Source organism: Lissotriton helveticus, chromosome 8 (genome assembly GCF_964261635.1).
Source record: "Lissotriton helveticus chromosome 8, aLisHel1.1, whole genome shotgun sequence".
Taxonomy (NCBI): Eukaryota; Metazoa; Chordata; class Amphibia; order Caudata; family Salamandridae; genus Lissotriton; species Lissotriton helveticus.
Window position 1 is genome coordinate 1134056420 of NC_136069.1, and position 15109 is coordinate 1134071528.

At 43.5% G+C, this 15109-nt stretch overlaps 1 protein-coding gene across 1 annotated transcript in view; it reads right to left on the reverse strand.

The window, feature by feature from the left end:
• LOC144773146 (sodium/hydrogen exchanger 2-like) overlaps window positions 1–15109 on the reverse strand; it is a 622810-nt gene that overhangs the window by 60851 nt on the left and 546850 nt on the right. Inside the window, exon 9 of the mRNA XM_078658003.1 lies at window positions 11232–11331. Coding sequence (XP_078514129.1) covers window positions 11232–11331 — 100 coding nt within the window. The remainder of the gene's footprint in view (window positions 1–11231; window positions 11332–15109) is intronic.

A 15109-nucleotide genomic window follows, 5' to 3' on the forward strand; every position in this document is an offset into this window, starting at 1 on the left:
TATTAGATAATTTTCATCAGTGTATTTAGTAAGTGCTTGCAGATTCCTTTGAAGACCAAATGGAGTTAGATCTAAGATGACTACGTTGTCTGCATACATCATAGTGTGAATTTTATAAGATGCAATTTTAGGTGGAAAATCGCTAACCTATTTGAAGCTTTCAGCCAGGTCACCAAGATATAGAGAGAACAGTATGGGAGCTAGGAGGTACCCTTCCCGAAGGCCGTTATGTGTAGCTATTGGGATAGTAAGACCCTTCTCCTTCCCCATTTGAACTTGACACCATGTCTCTGAATACAATGGTGTTATTAAATGAAGGAGGTTAGCCGGGATTCCCATTTTCCTAAGTTTTCTCTAAAGTATTGCTCTATCCAGCCTGTCAAATGCAGTTGTAAAATTGACAAAGACTGCATACAACAACCTGTGACTTTAAGGTGACATATTTATCGATTATTGTTTGCAGCGCTGCAATGTTGTCAGTGACACAGTGTTTTTGTCTAAACCCTGCTTGATTTAAGGGAATCGAACCTGTTGAAAATGCACACTCCTTAAGATGTTCTAAAACACTTGCCGCAAAGATTATCTGCTGGTAGTTACAGGGGAGCAGCCTGGAGCCCTTCTTATAAATTGGGAAAACAATGCTCCCCTTCCAAGATTTTGGAATTTCACCAATTTCAAAGCTATGGAAAAAAAGGGAGCTAACAACTTGCTCCACTCTTTGGGGTTACTTTGGAGAACCTTAATTGGAATTTGGCCCGGACCCATTGCTGCTGACGTTCTTGCCTTTTTTATGTATTGAAGAGGAGATGGGGGTCCGTTATCTGAAATGTTTCCTCCGAACTTACTTGACACTAGAGTTGAACTTTCTATCCTCTTCTTTAATTTATATAGGTTGGTTAAGTATATTTCCCGTTCTGATGGGCGAACTGGAATGGCTTGTAGTGATTTGTTTGTGCCTGTTTCTTTGGCAATTATATTCCAATAGGAAAATGTATTATTTTGTTTTGCTGCAATCTGTATGTCCACCCCTTTTTTATCCTGTATTTGTTTTATTTTTTTCCTTCTCCCTTCTGTGACGATTTTTTAAAGTATTAACTTCGCATTGTCTTATTTCAGAGAATTGAAGGAATTGCGCCCTTATTAATTTATTTAATTCAGTTGCACGTATATCTAAGTTCTGTCTTGTTTTTTGCTGATATTGGAATTTGTTGTTTTAGATTATCCTGCAAGGATTGTACCAATTTATTGGAGACTGCTTCAAAATTAGTTATCGTATTTGTTGAATGAATGATTTGTAATGATTGTGCCATCTCAATTACGGAAGTAATTTTGTTAAGTATTCTCGAATTCCTTATCAGCTGCCCTTGAACATGGTTCACCAGTACTGTACTTTGCAAATACATGATGTGCCCTGTAGATGTAGGTTTCAGTCTTAACACTGTTGTTAAGTGTAATATTGCATGGTCAATCCCTAAAACAAAATTAATATTTAAGTGTGAGACTGATCCAAACAAATCTTAGCTACAAATCATATAATCGAGAATTGAAGTAATAAAATTGCCTTTTCTTGTGCAGGATGCCGGAATATCACCTTCTATACTGCCATTTAATAGTACTCCGTTCAGTACTAGAAGTGAGGATAATAGAATTTTCCCTCTTTTATCTGCATTACCTCCTGTGGGAAATTGTGGAATTGGGACTGCCAAGGCTTCCTCTTGTTCGCTATAAACCAATTTTTCTAATAGGTCGTTGGATATTTTCCCATTAAAGTCACCTGTTAGGAAAACTGAGGGAAAACCTTGTCCTTCTACTACCTTTTCTATTCCCTCAAATATTTCTATCGCAAGTGCATCCATTTTAGAACCTGGGGAAATATAAACGTTAAAAATGAGAAGGACATTTAAGGTTTCCATAGGGTTGATCCAGAGTTTGACCTTGATACTTTGAATGTTCATCGAACGCATTGGGATGATTTCCTGGTCCCAATAAAAGTCTTTGTTAAGGAGAATTGCTATCCCTCCTTTCACGTGCCCCCGACCGACCGGTTCTGCTGGAATGTCATTACACAAAATATTCGAGGTGGTCAAAAGTTCTTAATGATCAAGTTTCTTGTAAGGCCACAATTCCTGGTCAGTCTTTTGTAATTAGTGCTTGTTTCTCCTGAGTTTTTCCTGCTATATTCCAGGAAGAAATGGTCAAACCATTGTTAAAAAGGGTGTTTGTTTTCCTGACCCTGTTTGTTACTGTTTAGATTCTCCGCGATCCATGGCCATTTATTTTCATTGGTTCCAATTTCCTTCTTTTGTGTATTTTTGTTCCAGCTTCTCCTTTCTCCACTTGTAATCGAGATGGATATATTATCTTTAAACAAATTTGGAGGGTTATTTATGCCACTTTGCCTTTGAAACATATACTGATTTACTATTTTATTAATTTCCTCTGGTTCATCATATCTTTGGGTTTCATTATTTGTTACAAGTGCCGCATCAACTCCATATTTATGGAGAATCTCACTTTCTTTTAATATTATTCCCGGTATCACTGGAGACCAAAATTCTACGACTGCCGTCATGGTTTTAGGTCTCTCTGGGGAAACTACAAATTTTATTTCATTTCTTGATAGAGACTGTAGCGGATGTATCTTTTGAAGTAGATTTATTATTCTCATCACCTGAGGAGAATAGATCTGTAATTTCCAGGAAGCATGATAGTCTTCTACGACTGAATAGTCATCTTCCCTATAAATAGGTACATTGGTTGGACATCCTTTTGTGCTGGCGACTCTATTCCTGTTGCTGTAGCTAAAACACTTGGGGCCATTGGATTGAGTTGATTGGAATTTACCCCTTGTTTCTAAATTGAAAAGTTCTGCCCCTTTTCCGTCAGATTTTGTACTTTTTCTTGTCTTTCCTCTTTTTCTGAGGACATGAGTTCAGAAGGTAAGATATGCGAAAACCTTGTCTTCCGGGCCTTCTGCTTTACAAACCTTCATATCGCCCTTTTCTTTGCCCTTTTCCCACCGGTCTTATTAAATCTCCTACCTTTTTTCGATATTGCAGAGCTGCGAGAGACTAAGGACGAAGTTGCAGAGATTTCTATTAATTTTTTGTTTGGACAAGGGAGGTATTTTCAGATTTGACAAGGTTTTTGTTTTTGTTGAGTGAAAATTGGATGACATGCAGAGACCGGCTGATGAGTATTGACCATGTTAGGTTCCTTGAAAAGTTTTCTAAGGGAATAAATTTGGTTGAACTCATGTTTTCCCTTATTTACTTTTTGTGTACTCCGGCCCATTTGAGTAGCTTTTCTTTCTTCAGCAGAGCGAGTTCTCCTATTGATAGAAAGGCTTTCGGTTTAAGAGGTTTTCCGCAGTTGATTCTTCTCCTTTTACTACTAGTGGTTGTGCTTTTAATAGTTGTTTCCTCTTTTTTTTCTACTAGATATTTTAACATTCATAATTGAGTATGCAGCATCTGAACTGAGTTTTCCAGAATGTTCCTGAGTTGGGAGAGAACTGATTTCAAAATTCTTTGGAGTGTATTTAGGGCTTTGGACACAGGAGTATATCCATTGGGGGATTCCATCGTCTTTAAAAGTAAAAAATCTGGTGAATGAGAGAGAGTCCCTTCTAGGTCAGATGTTTTTTGTGGGGTACTATTCAGGATTATCGGTGGCTCCTCTGGTGACTTTAAGTCCTGGCAAAAGACCAAGTCCGTGATGTTTATATATGGGCAGGTGACATAAAATTCAAAACTTTGCTGTGGCTTCTGGTCACCTAAATCTAAAGAAGTAAGTATTAGAGCCACCTTTCTATACTTCGGAATTTGCTAGTTCTAAGTTTGTGAAGTTACTGATTAATTCTTCCAAAATTCTGGAGTTACTAATTAAATCTACCACATATCCTTTTTGACTTTGAGTGAGGTTATTAGTATCCGCTCCTTTCTTATCTTCGTCTTCTGTCAACACTTTTTGTTGTTCGCTTTGGATTTCCTCCTGTTCCTTTGTACTTTGTTTTGTGAAATATTTAGTTATTTCAGGGTTCACTGCAGAGTTTCCTAGTCGGCACGTCTTTCCGGCACTCCTTCGTATTGCTTGTTCGGTTCCCAATCATTTCATGAAAATTGTTTGTGATCTCAGTTTTTATATGGCATTGTACGGCGAGGATTCTCACAGTGGGTCATGTCTCAAGACTGATCTCTGGCGTAAATAGTAAAAAGTCGTAGCTTAGTATATAGCTTTCTCTATTCTTTCTTTCTAGGTTCCTCTTTAATCTGCGAAGTATTAAGCAAAGCCGTAAAGTTTTAAAGAACCAGGGCAAAAGCAAACTGAGAGTGAGCACTCGGGGGTGCGCCAAACCACACCCGACCTTGCTGGTCTTCTGCTGCCACCCCCATCTCCATCGCCTCTATGCTACAACCCTTAACTCTAACCCCCTTCGTATCTTCGATCCAGGTGGAAAATAATTTGTTTTCCACCTTCCGCCTTCCCTCGGCCCCTGAAAGCCTGCTTGGTAGCTGCTTCGTCGCGCGCAACAAAAAGTTAGTGTTGAAAGGAAGGGTTGTGGCAAGCGGGGCGCTCGAGGCGGGATTGCAAGCTGCATCTGAACGAATCAGGCCGCCTCTGCGTTGCCACCAAAGGCACACACTCACTGCAGCCATCTACTAATGGGGGCTGCGCTTACCGTGGGAATTGCTGGATGAGGGTATGCTGACGGAAGCTAAGGCGGGGGAAATGCTCCGACAGTGCTACACTCCGACAGTATCCTGGACCAGTGACTGGTGGTGGTATCTGGACGTGGCTCTCCTGCACAGAGGGTGGGGAAGGCTTCTCAGTGCTGTGCAACGCTCCCACCGCTTCACGCTGCTCGCGATCTCTCGGTCTGGCAGCCCGCTGCTCTCCGCTCTCTGCAAAACCCGGACTGGCTATTCCGGTGAAATGTGAAGGATCAGCTGCTAGAAAGGAAGCCGGAGTGATGAGCTGTAAGTAGGCCCAAACTATATTTTCTTTCGACTCTTGTGTACAGCTAAATAGATGTTTCTTTAGAATATTTTGTCTAACACCAGCATCCTACCAAAGAATGTGCTGACTTTAAGACTATATTATTTTTCTTCATCACACCACATTAGCTCACCCTGCTGTGACAATTAATTTGCTGTTGCCTAAAAATGAATAGACTGTTAGAATAAAGAACTCATTAGATATATAATGTCTCTACTTAACCAGGACATTCCTATTCAAATTGTTACATTACATTTGACTAGCCCATTGTCTTCACAACTGGATATTGGAAGCAACTAACAGTTTAAGTATGAAGGTTCCTATGAGAACCTTCTCTCATGTATCTAAAACTGCAACATTAGTTTAAAAGCTATGAACCAGTGTAAATGTTTACCATGATAATCAGAGGAGAGACAACAAATGGCGACGACACAATCGGACAAGTGGTTTCCATTGCCTGAATATGATACATCTACTAATTTTCATTACATTATTTGTGTATTTCATTTCATAATCGAGTGTCTCTAGCTAGAGAGACTTACATTCACTCTTGGCATCATTCATTCATTCTTTTTGATTGGAGAAGACCCTTTACTTTGCACGACGCCTGACATGTAAGGCGTTTCATCCTTATTACTAAAAGCTACTGCCCTCCTTTACCTTGACCCTTTGTGCAGGGAGATTTTCTTCTTGTATTTGATCTATGCTACTGCTGCGATCATTCTTCTACCTCTGATTTTATTTTAACGGCTTCTACTGCAGCTGTGGGGAACTTGGCTGAGTTTCCCAGAACGACCCTTCATGGGAAGTTCGAGACTTTGTCTATGCTCCGAGAATCTTGTTCTTTTGCAGAACTTTCACTGGTTTCTATAGGTTGGTTAGGCTCTTTAGATAGATATGAACTGACTCCTTTATGGAACACTCTGTTGATTTATGCTGACACTAACAAACCTTTTTTTGATATTTCTTTAATTGGACTAATCTGAATAAATTTGATAAAACAATACTAAACCTCTAAAGATAAATAAAGGTTTTGACTTGTAATTTATTTTTAGCTCCATTCCAACATGGTGGCAAAGATCTGTCAGCCTGATAATGAAGCGCCACAGGATTTCGAGGATCCCAGTTGTAAGTTTAGGGTGATTGACTTAAGACTTGATTTTGACCTTCCACATTGACAAGGACTTCTCTGTTTTCTCTGAGTACAAGATCAACTGGGCCAAAACAGAGGCAATTCCCATGACATCCTCCACTCCGCGTTCATCGCTTCAAGAGTTGTCAGCAAAATGGATCCCCAAAGCTGAAATACTTGGGGATATGGATTAGTACTGACTTTCCCACCATGGCCAAAGGTAGCATCCTGCCACTTTTGGAAAATGAAAGTAGGCTTCAACACATGGAGATCCCTCAAAAGCTCCTTGTGGGGCAGGGCCCAAAATGATCTGATGATGGTGATTCCTAGGTTCAATTATGTTTTTGGCATGCTCCCATCTAACATACTGGCAAGCTACTTGAGACAGATTGACACAAGTATCCAGTGGTTTATTTGGGATTCTAATGCCCCTAGGTTGGCAGTTGTAAGAAGTTGGCCTAGCATATGCTGTCCAATATTCTAGTGCTCACCTTGCACCAGTCCAAACGACCTTTATTGATGGTAGGTTTAAAGACAACCTATATAGAAAGATATCCTAGTGAAAGCTTTGGAGAGCAGCCTTTAGGCTAAGTTTTAAAGGAATGAAAAGCAACTTGTTTTACCAGCCTAAAATCTCGTGAACGACCAAATGAAAGGAGAACCACTCCAGGTATATATATAAAATATATGTATTTAATCTAAACACAAGCCTCTAGTCTCCTCATGAGGATCGAGGCAAAAGTACATACAGTAAACTTATTTAGCACACAGCAAATCGGCATAAAATATGATTAGCCCTAGAGGCGTCACAAACCATATACTAAGTAAGTGGTATAAGAACCAAGACAGACATAGAGACAAGGCCTAGGGCCTGTAGAACCGCTGGGGCAACCAGGAACCACCCAAGGTAGTGATGCAGGAGACCCACGGGGATGCGTGCAGTGTCTAAACACAGCCGTGAATCACCATTGACTTCCATGGAAAAAGTTGCGATTAGATTTTTAAAGATTAGGCACACTTAGGAGTGGACTTGGAGCAAACCCCTTTAGAACTAGACAGTTCGAGGGTCAAGACCCACGGGAGCACCAAAGTACTCGTTTTACCTCACCCAGTGAAGCCGGTGCATAGGTGTCTTTTCATGTCGGGTTTTGTCGTCGTTTTCTATGGCGAGCAGCGGAAAAGTGCTGCAGACGACCACGTGAAAAGAGGCTGGATGGCTCCAAGAGTGGATCAGAGATATGAAGAACCTGAAAGCAGAGAGGAGAGAGTCTGGGTCACTAGCCAGTGACCAGGAAGGCGATGAGCGAATGCCCACCGATGTCGGGTGATTTCAGGTGCAAATGGTGAAGCTTGACTCTTCAGCCACAAGGACCAGGAGGCGTCGACGACAACCATGACCTAGATACGAGCTGCCCCACATCGGATGTTCATTGCTGTGATGTCGGTATCCGGATTGGATCCAACAAGCCTTGGCAACAGCAACCAACGCAAAATGCAAAGATCGGCTTCAGGGCAGACCAGCAATGTCTGAGGGACTCAACCTTTTGAGGGGAGTCAGGGCACTTCTAGAGCAGCCAGGGAAACCCAACAAACAAAAGAGTTACCGTCGTGGGGACCCACCCGTTGACTGACCAGGGATACAAAGGGGCCTCAAGCAGAAATGCTAGAGGCGGGCCCATGGAACACTCGTGGAGTGTAAGCCCACAATCTTCGGTGCAGATGGTGCTCAGGGATTGGACTACGAGTAGCCCAATGCAAAACTTTGGGAAAGCTCAGGAAGTAGGTGCACTAGCAAATGTGCATGGTGTCCAGGAGTTCTGGTTCCACGTCTCTTGTGATGGCATACGGATCTCAGCTTTGCTGGGATCTCGGGGCAGCCTCGGAGATGTCTGGAAGTCCGTGTCCTTTGTCACAATTCCTTCGGGAATCAGCGGGAGCCTTGGAAATGCAGACTGGCAAGATGCTTCTTTGGTGCCTGTTTGAACAGGGGAATCAATCCTTGACCTCAAGGGAGATTCTTCCGTCTTCTAGTCGAAATAGAATGTTGAAGTTCCAGGATATATGTTGCAGAGTTCCGTCCAGGTTAATCTAAAGTCCTAAGGACTGGGTTCCTATACTTATAATAAGTTTAGGGGTTGGACTCATCCTAGGGTCCCACCTGTGGGAGGACCCCGGGTGGGGGTGGTTACACCCCTAACCCCTTTGTCCAGTTTCGCACCAGAGCAGGGGCTGAGTGCCTCTGCAGCCAGTTTGAACTGGGGTATGCACAGGGACATCAAGTGTGCCCCCAGTACTGTCTGAAAAGCATTGACTGAATGCACCCACCCAGCCCCAATACACTAAAGCCTGTCTGGGGAGGTGTTTACACCTCCCTGTGATAGTAAACCTATAGTCCAGGCCTCCCCTGCCGGGGTTTCGTCCAGCGGCAGGAGGTCAGACTCGTGTCTGTGGCTGCAGCATCCATTTTGTGATGCTGGGGCTCTTTTAAACTATTACCAGTCAGGTAAGTGTGTACATGTCTTCTCCATCTAGATGGGTGGAATTCTACCCCGCCGCCAGGACTGGGTAGGATTCCAAAGTGTTTGACACCGAACACGACATATTTTGATGATGCAGCCATTCAAAAGTTAGCATTTACCGTGAGGTATGCACTTAAGAGTATATGGTATGGCTGTATCACAGAACAGCCTGAGAGAATAGATTACAAAAGCTGCAGAGGGGTCCTGCTCATGCATGGGCACCCTCTCACACAAAACCAAGCCCTCTGCCTTCAGGATTGTTAAGGCCTGCCATAGGAGTGACTTATAGGTTTATATGTGTCTGCCATTTAAAGGTAGATATAGGTAACCTATATCTTAGTAAGGGGGCAAGCACCACCTTACCCAGGCTGCTGTAGCAGACCTGTGGTGCCACTTTGGAAGGCTTCCCAGGGGTGGCAGGATACATGCTTCAGCCCCTGGTAGGCGTCTGCGTTGCCTATGCCCTTGGTACCTAAGGTACTATATACTAGGGACTCACAAGGGTAACACAGTAACCAATCTGGAGTGTACCTAAAGTACATGCAATCAATTTATAGAGGAACCAGCTAGGCTGGGGTCCTGGTTAGCAGGGCCCCAGCCAGACTAAAGTCGAAAAACAGTGAAACACCAGCAAAAAGTGGGGGTAACCATAGTAAGCAGATCCTATTCTCCTACAGCGGTGACCAAGCTACATGTGGCCACAACGTCTGGAGGCCTTTGTTTGCCACACCTCCAAAAATACTACAGGGCTTGTCATATATCCCCAATGGCTTACCACCTGAAGTCTTACATGGAAAACCCAGTTTGGGTCAGGCTAGAATGCAGGCTATACCAGGGCGTGGACAGTATGTTGCTTTTATATGTCAGCCCCAAAATGTTATCAGATCCCCATAACCATATCCGCCTGAAAATGCACAAAATCAGTAAATCGACATGAGCTCCTCGCGCCGATAGGCTTACCTAACTCAAAGCCCTATTATGGCATAAAGCAGCTGTGCCCATTGGCTCTAAGCCCTTCATTTGGCTAGACTGGCCCCTTGAAGGCATTCTTACAGTGGATCACATTGCAACCATGTACATCCTACCCAGAACACTGCTCTGAATCGATGTTGAATACATTGCAAATGGCTCAATACATAGTCTTTGCGACATTCTTACTTGGTTCACTCTGGCCATTACAAAAAACTGATCACAGGACTCTATGACATATTTATCAGCAGACTATTCTCAGCCCCTCTGGAGCGCCTCCTCTTATAACGGTGGCAACATGAGCTTGGCATCTCCTATTCCACGATGCAATGGGCGCACCTTATGGCTGACCATGACAGAGAACTCTGAGAATCACAGACGAAATTCAGTTGTTTTAAAAATCTCCATGATTGGCATTGGTCACAGTCAGTGCTTTAAATGGGCCGGTACTGCCCGGTACGGAGTACCTGCACTTTTCTATTTTGAGAGGAAGAGTACTGACACTTCTTGAGAACAACGTAATCATTTTAATTGGAGAGTACCGGCACTTCCGAGAAACAAGCATGTACTCTGATACAGAGTACCTGCACTTCTATTTTTCCATTTCAAGCACTGGTCACTAGAATGGCTCTTAGGGGTAAAATTGGCACCCTCTTCCAATTGCTGGAGATGTGCCTCTTCTCACAGCGACCTTCTGCACATTTTATGGTCCTGCCCACGACTTCAGCACTTTTGGACGCAGGTACTGTAAATCCGTAAGAACAAATGCTACTTACTTAGGCCAGGTCCCTTCGGCTGCCCTTATGCTGTGTTACATGACACCTGAGGGATCCCCCCAGCAACCAGGCACAAGAAATGGTGCTGACTACAGCTTTGGTAACGGCGAAAATGTGTAACTTCCGGAATAGGTCCAAGCCTTCAGTTCCCACCCTGGAGGACTGGATAGATAGCATGGCGCAGACTGATTTACACATTGAACGACCAATCACAGCCTTTTTTGGGACATCTGGGACGGTTTGCTTTTCCACGATATGTCAGAGGTCCGGTGTTGACTAGCCATTTACCCTGGACACTTAAGCAGGTGCACTGTCTCCTGGTGTATCGAACTTTTACAAGTGCATGTATATCCCCTCGAGGCCGAGTTATGCTTCACTGCTTCTCTCTATGTGATGTGTTCCGATTGGATAGAACGACTGGTTAGCGGGGGTATGTTATTAGTCATTCTAGATATGTTGTGTTGTCGTTAACCTGCTTTTATGTTGCCTTTCTGTTTTCTTTCTTCATAATAAAAAAACTGTATGTGATGATGTACTGGATACTTTATTCTGTCTGGTTATTATTAAAAATATTTCAAACCACAAAAAAGTAGCATGTCTAAAAATAGGAGCAGGAACTTCACGGGACTAAACAAATAAAATACCACCAGGTGTACTGTCGATGCCTTCAAGTTGTTTATTATTAATTAATAATAAATATATATATATACAAATACATATATATTAACTTCAGCATCGACTTTGTAGTGCACTTGGTACAATAATCGAGTCTGCTATTAATATCCTTACTGTATACTAAACTGTAAACAAAGTGGAGGAAAATGTATTCATTCTTACTCGCTGTCGTATCTGATAAAGATTCCTTGTTAGCAAATCACGCATTTCGTCCAACTCATCTGGGGCAACTGGCTTCACTTTTTTTTCATCCTGGAAATGTCTGTTGAGGATTAAAAAAAGAATACCATTAGGACATAAGGTAAAAAAGCAGAACAACCGTTTCCATTTTATTTTAGAACCAGGTTTTGAAGACGTTCCAATTATGTTAGCCTTTGTTTTGAGTGTTGATGTTCATTACGTCTATCGCTGCAACATTTTAGAACTTCAGACATGCTAAGCATGTAGCGTGAAAGGATGCATAAGATAGGTTCTTTGTTTGGTACCAAAATAATGTTGTACTATGTAATCACTGCGGATGGAAACGACAAAGGCAGTTCATAAAGTCCTTGAATATCTGAAATGAGTCTTAGTTTTGAGTTTTTATTGCACATCATGTTTTATTAGCAGCTGTGATTGACAATCTATTTACTTCTTTTATTGGTGGAAAATCCTCTTGCATTCTGACAAACGTGTACCCCTGCCCTGTGTGCCTCAGCTGTTTTGGTTTCTGGATCCTTTATACACATTTTTGGTCATGACAAAAACGAGTCATTAATGTGCTATGACCTAGGCCTGTCTCAGGGGCTGCTGTCTGCTTAGACATAGGAATAGCACCTAAAGTGTTACCCATGAGGAGGTGTAAGGCTACTGTCTTCATATGGAGTTAAGTAGCACAAGAATGCTGGTGGCAGCATGCCATCTTTTGCCGACTGTGATGATTTCCGAAGCGAGGGCATTATGCCCGTGACATTTTGAGAAATACATAAATCCAGCGGATTCCACAGGACTACACCAGTCCTGTACTGAATATTTTACGCCCTGAGGAAGCTCCAGGCTGGATGGCCTTGTAAAGGGGCGAAACACATGTTGGCTGTTACTCTTCTTTTGCACTTGGATGCAGGATCTTTGAAGCGAGTCATAAACACAAAAAAATAAAAATCACTACCCTGCATACCTTGTATAGGAATTTTCTCTGTGTGAAACGATAACCTTTTGGCTTGTCCTGACTCTCTCCTGGCTAGGGGGTGAGGGTTTGCCCCCTGTGTAGGACAAGCACCCACTTCATATTGTGCTCAATTAAATACGGCCAGTAAGGGATTGGGACCTCTTACCCCTCCTCACTTTGAAGATGCCATGTTTTTAGTAATCAGTAGAGTGCCTCTTGGTCCACCCTGGTAAAACTCCCAGGTGTGAGCTTAACCCGACCACTAGTCTGCATTGCTTTGCATGTACAAAGTCAGAATGTACGTGTACCTGAGAGATAGAACAGAGGAGGAGAAATAGCACAAGCAGGTGTGTGTGCGGGCGAGGATGTTCGTGTTCCTGACAGATGGTACAGTAAAGAAGAAATAGTGAAAACAATTGCATGTTCATGCAAGGATGTATGAGTACCTCAGAGATGGTGTAGTGCAGGAGAAATAGTGCAAGCAGTTGCATGTGGGCACAAGGATCTATATGTGCCTGAGAGATGGTACAGTGCAGGAGAAATAGAGTGAGCTAGTATTTTTTCCACATTTTTTTAAATAGACAATGCACACTTAGTTGTTATAAGTTCAGACAGATTGATGTAGATGAGTAAATGGGTTACTGCTTTTAACAATGAGATCCATTTGTTACTTGCAGATTATAAATTGTAAACCTTCTAAAATACCACAGCGAGCTATAAAGGACATGTGGCTCCTACGCCTTGTAACCCTCCCTGTCTTAGGTAACACATCCTACACCTTGAATTACACACATATGATTTATTTTCAAATTATAATGCGTACGTATGATGTAAAGCAGTCTCACACCCTCCATTGGGATGAGTAGCACTATGCGGCTATACAACAAATAAATCAAAATAGTGGTATTTAAATTGTTATTTGTGCAAATACTGGGACTGACCAACACATCTAGCATTCCTATAGTACATGCATATCTCTTGAATCCAGGGACTGCCAAAGTCAAAAGGATGCTTCTCTTAAGTACCTGTGAAGTGATAAGCTGTGTGCATTTGTTTTACCTGAATTGCATTTGGGTGTGCGTCTCACCCCCACCTTCACCACTACTCCTTCCCCAGCCCAACACCCCCTATAGCTGCCAGCAAGGATTCTCTCAACAAATAGAGGCCTGCTGGCCCCTTAACATCAGCCTTTATTATAGGCCCTGCTGAAATCCTATAGGCCCTCTCCCCACCTGCACCAGACGGGCTTGTCTAAGTATAAATCCTGCGGCGGGAGGTCAATGCCACACAATTTATTTAATCTAATGGCAGCTGTTAGAAATGTGATTTCTGGTTGTCTAGGGCTTGCACCTAAGCCAGGCAAAAACCATCACTCTAGTCAGGGCAAGAGAGTTACAAGCTGAAGATAACCCCTGCTCACACCCTTGGTAGCTTGGCACGAGCAGTCAGGCTTATCCCAGAGGCAATGTGTAAAGCGTTTGCGCAACACACACAAACAGCAGCAACGCACTAGGCACACCATAAAAGATACTCCACACAAGTTATATAAAAAAAGCCTTTGTATTATCATAAACACATTAGAATCATAATCACACAATATACACTGTGCCAACTGGCACTAGGCAATATTCACAGGGGATTATATACAGGACAGGGCCAATCGGGCCACTGTCAGAACCATCACAAACCACAAATAGCAAATGTAGAACACAACCAGTAACTACTGGCACAACAATGACCTAAGCATTATATCACCCTAGTCATCAAACATATCCTGCATAACCAGCAGAGGCATAGATACATTATGCATAAATCACATTAGATCACCATATTAGGCATAACACCTTTGCATTGGCAACATAAATGCATCATGTCTGCATCACATTATCAGAAACACATTATGCAATAGGTATGGGGCATAACTCATATTTAGGGCCTTGCGCCTTTCCAACATACAACTGACCCCCTGGCCAACTGGCCTTCTCTAGGGCGGCCCAATGCCCTTTGTCCAGAAAGTCAGGGCGTTAAGCTCCCACGTGCAGCAAGGGCAATGTGCAACATGCACTGGGGGCAGGGATGTGCAACTCTCCCCCTCCTCAGCAATTAAAGATATGCCCCCTCGTTGTAGCTGCCCTCCAACAGGCGGTGCAGATGTGCAAACGTAGCCCTGGCACAACTGTGCCTCCTGAGACCCCACTGGAACTCCTAAACAAAAGTACCCCGAAGTTGCAGCTGCCCTCCAACAGGCGGTGCAGCTGGACAATGGGCACAGGCACCACTTTGCTTTCTGAGCCCCCACGCCGTAACTCAATCACCAATTGACTCCCACATTGCAGTTGCCCGCAACTGCGGTGCAGCTGTTGTAAAGAAACTGGCAATAGCACTATGAGTGCCCCAGGAAGCACTAAAGGAGGCTTCCAACTCAGCTCCCCTTTACCGGGCTCCTCCTGGTGCGTCAACAATGCTCCAGGCACTGGAATTGGGCCTCGGGAAACATCAACCACACACAGGCACAGGCACAAATATGGTGACAATCACATAGAGATGCTGCAACATGCACCGTCAGACAACAAATGGCATCAGATTTCACGCGAAACATACAGACCAGGTCAGCCTTGGAGTGGAACAGCCACAACCATCACATGCCACTCACCTGTCTCTCTGGTGGCACACTCGGCACTGCGAGACTCCCAATGCGGCCCCCACTCACCGGGCTCGCTGGCAGGCTTCCTGCCTCATGAAGCGAAGTCTCTGTTTCCTCTCCTGGTCACACACGGGGCTCACACAGGGGCCCAGCCTTCTTCGGGTCACAGTTGATTTGGCAGCAGTATTGTGCTGCCTCGCCTCTGACCGTCGACTTCCATGAGCTGGCACCCCCCCAGAGTCAGGCAGC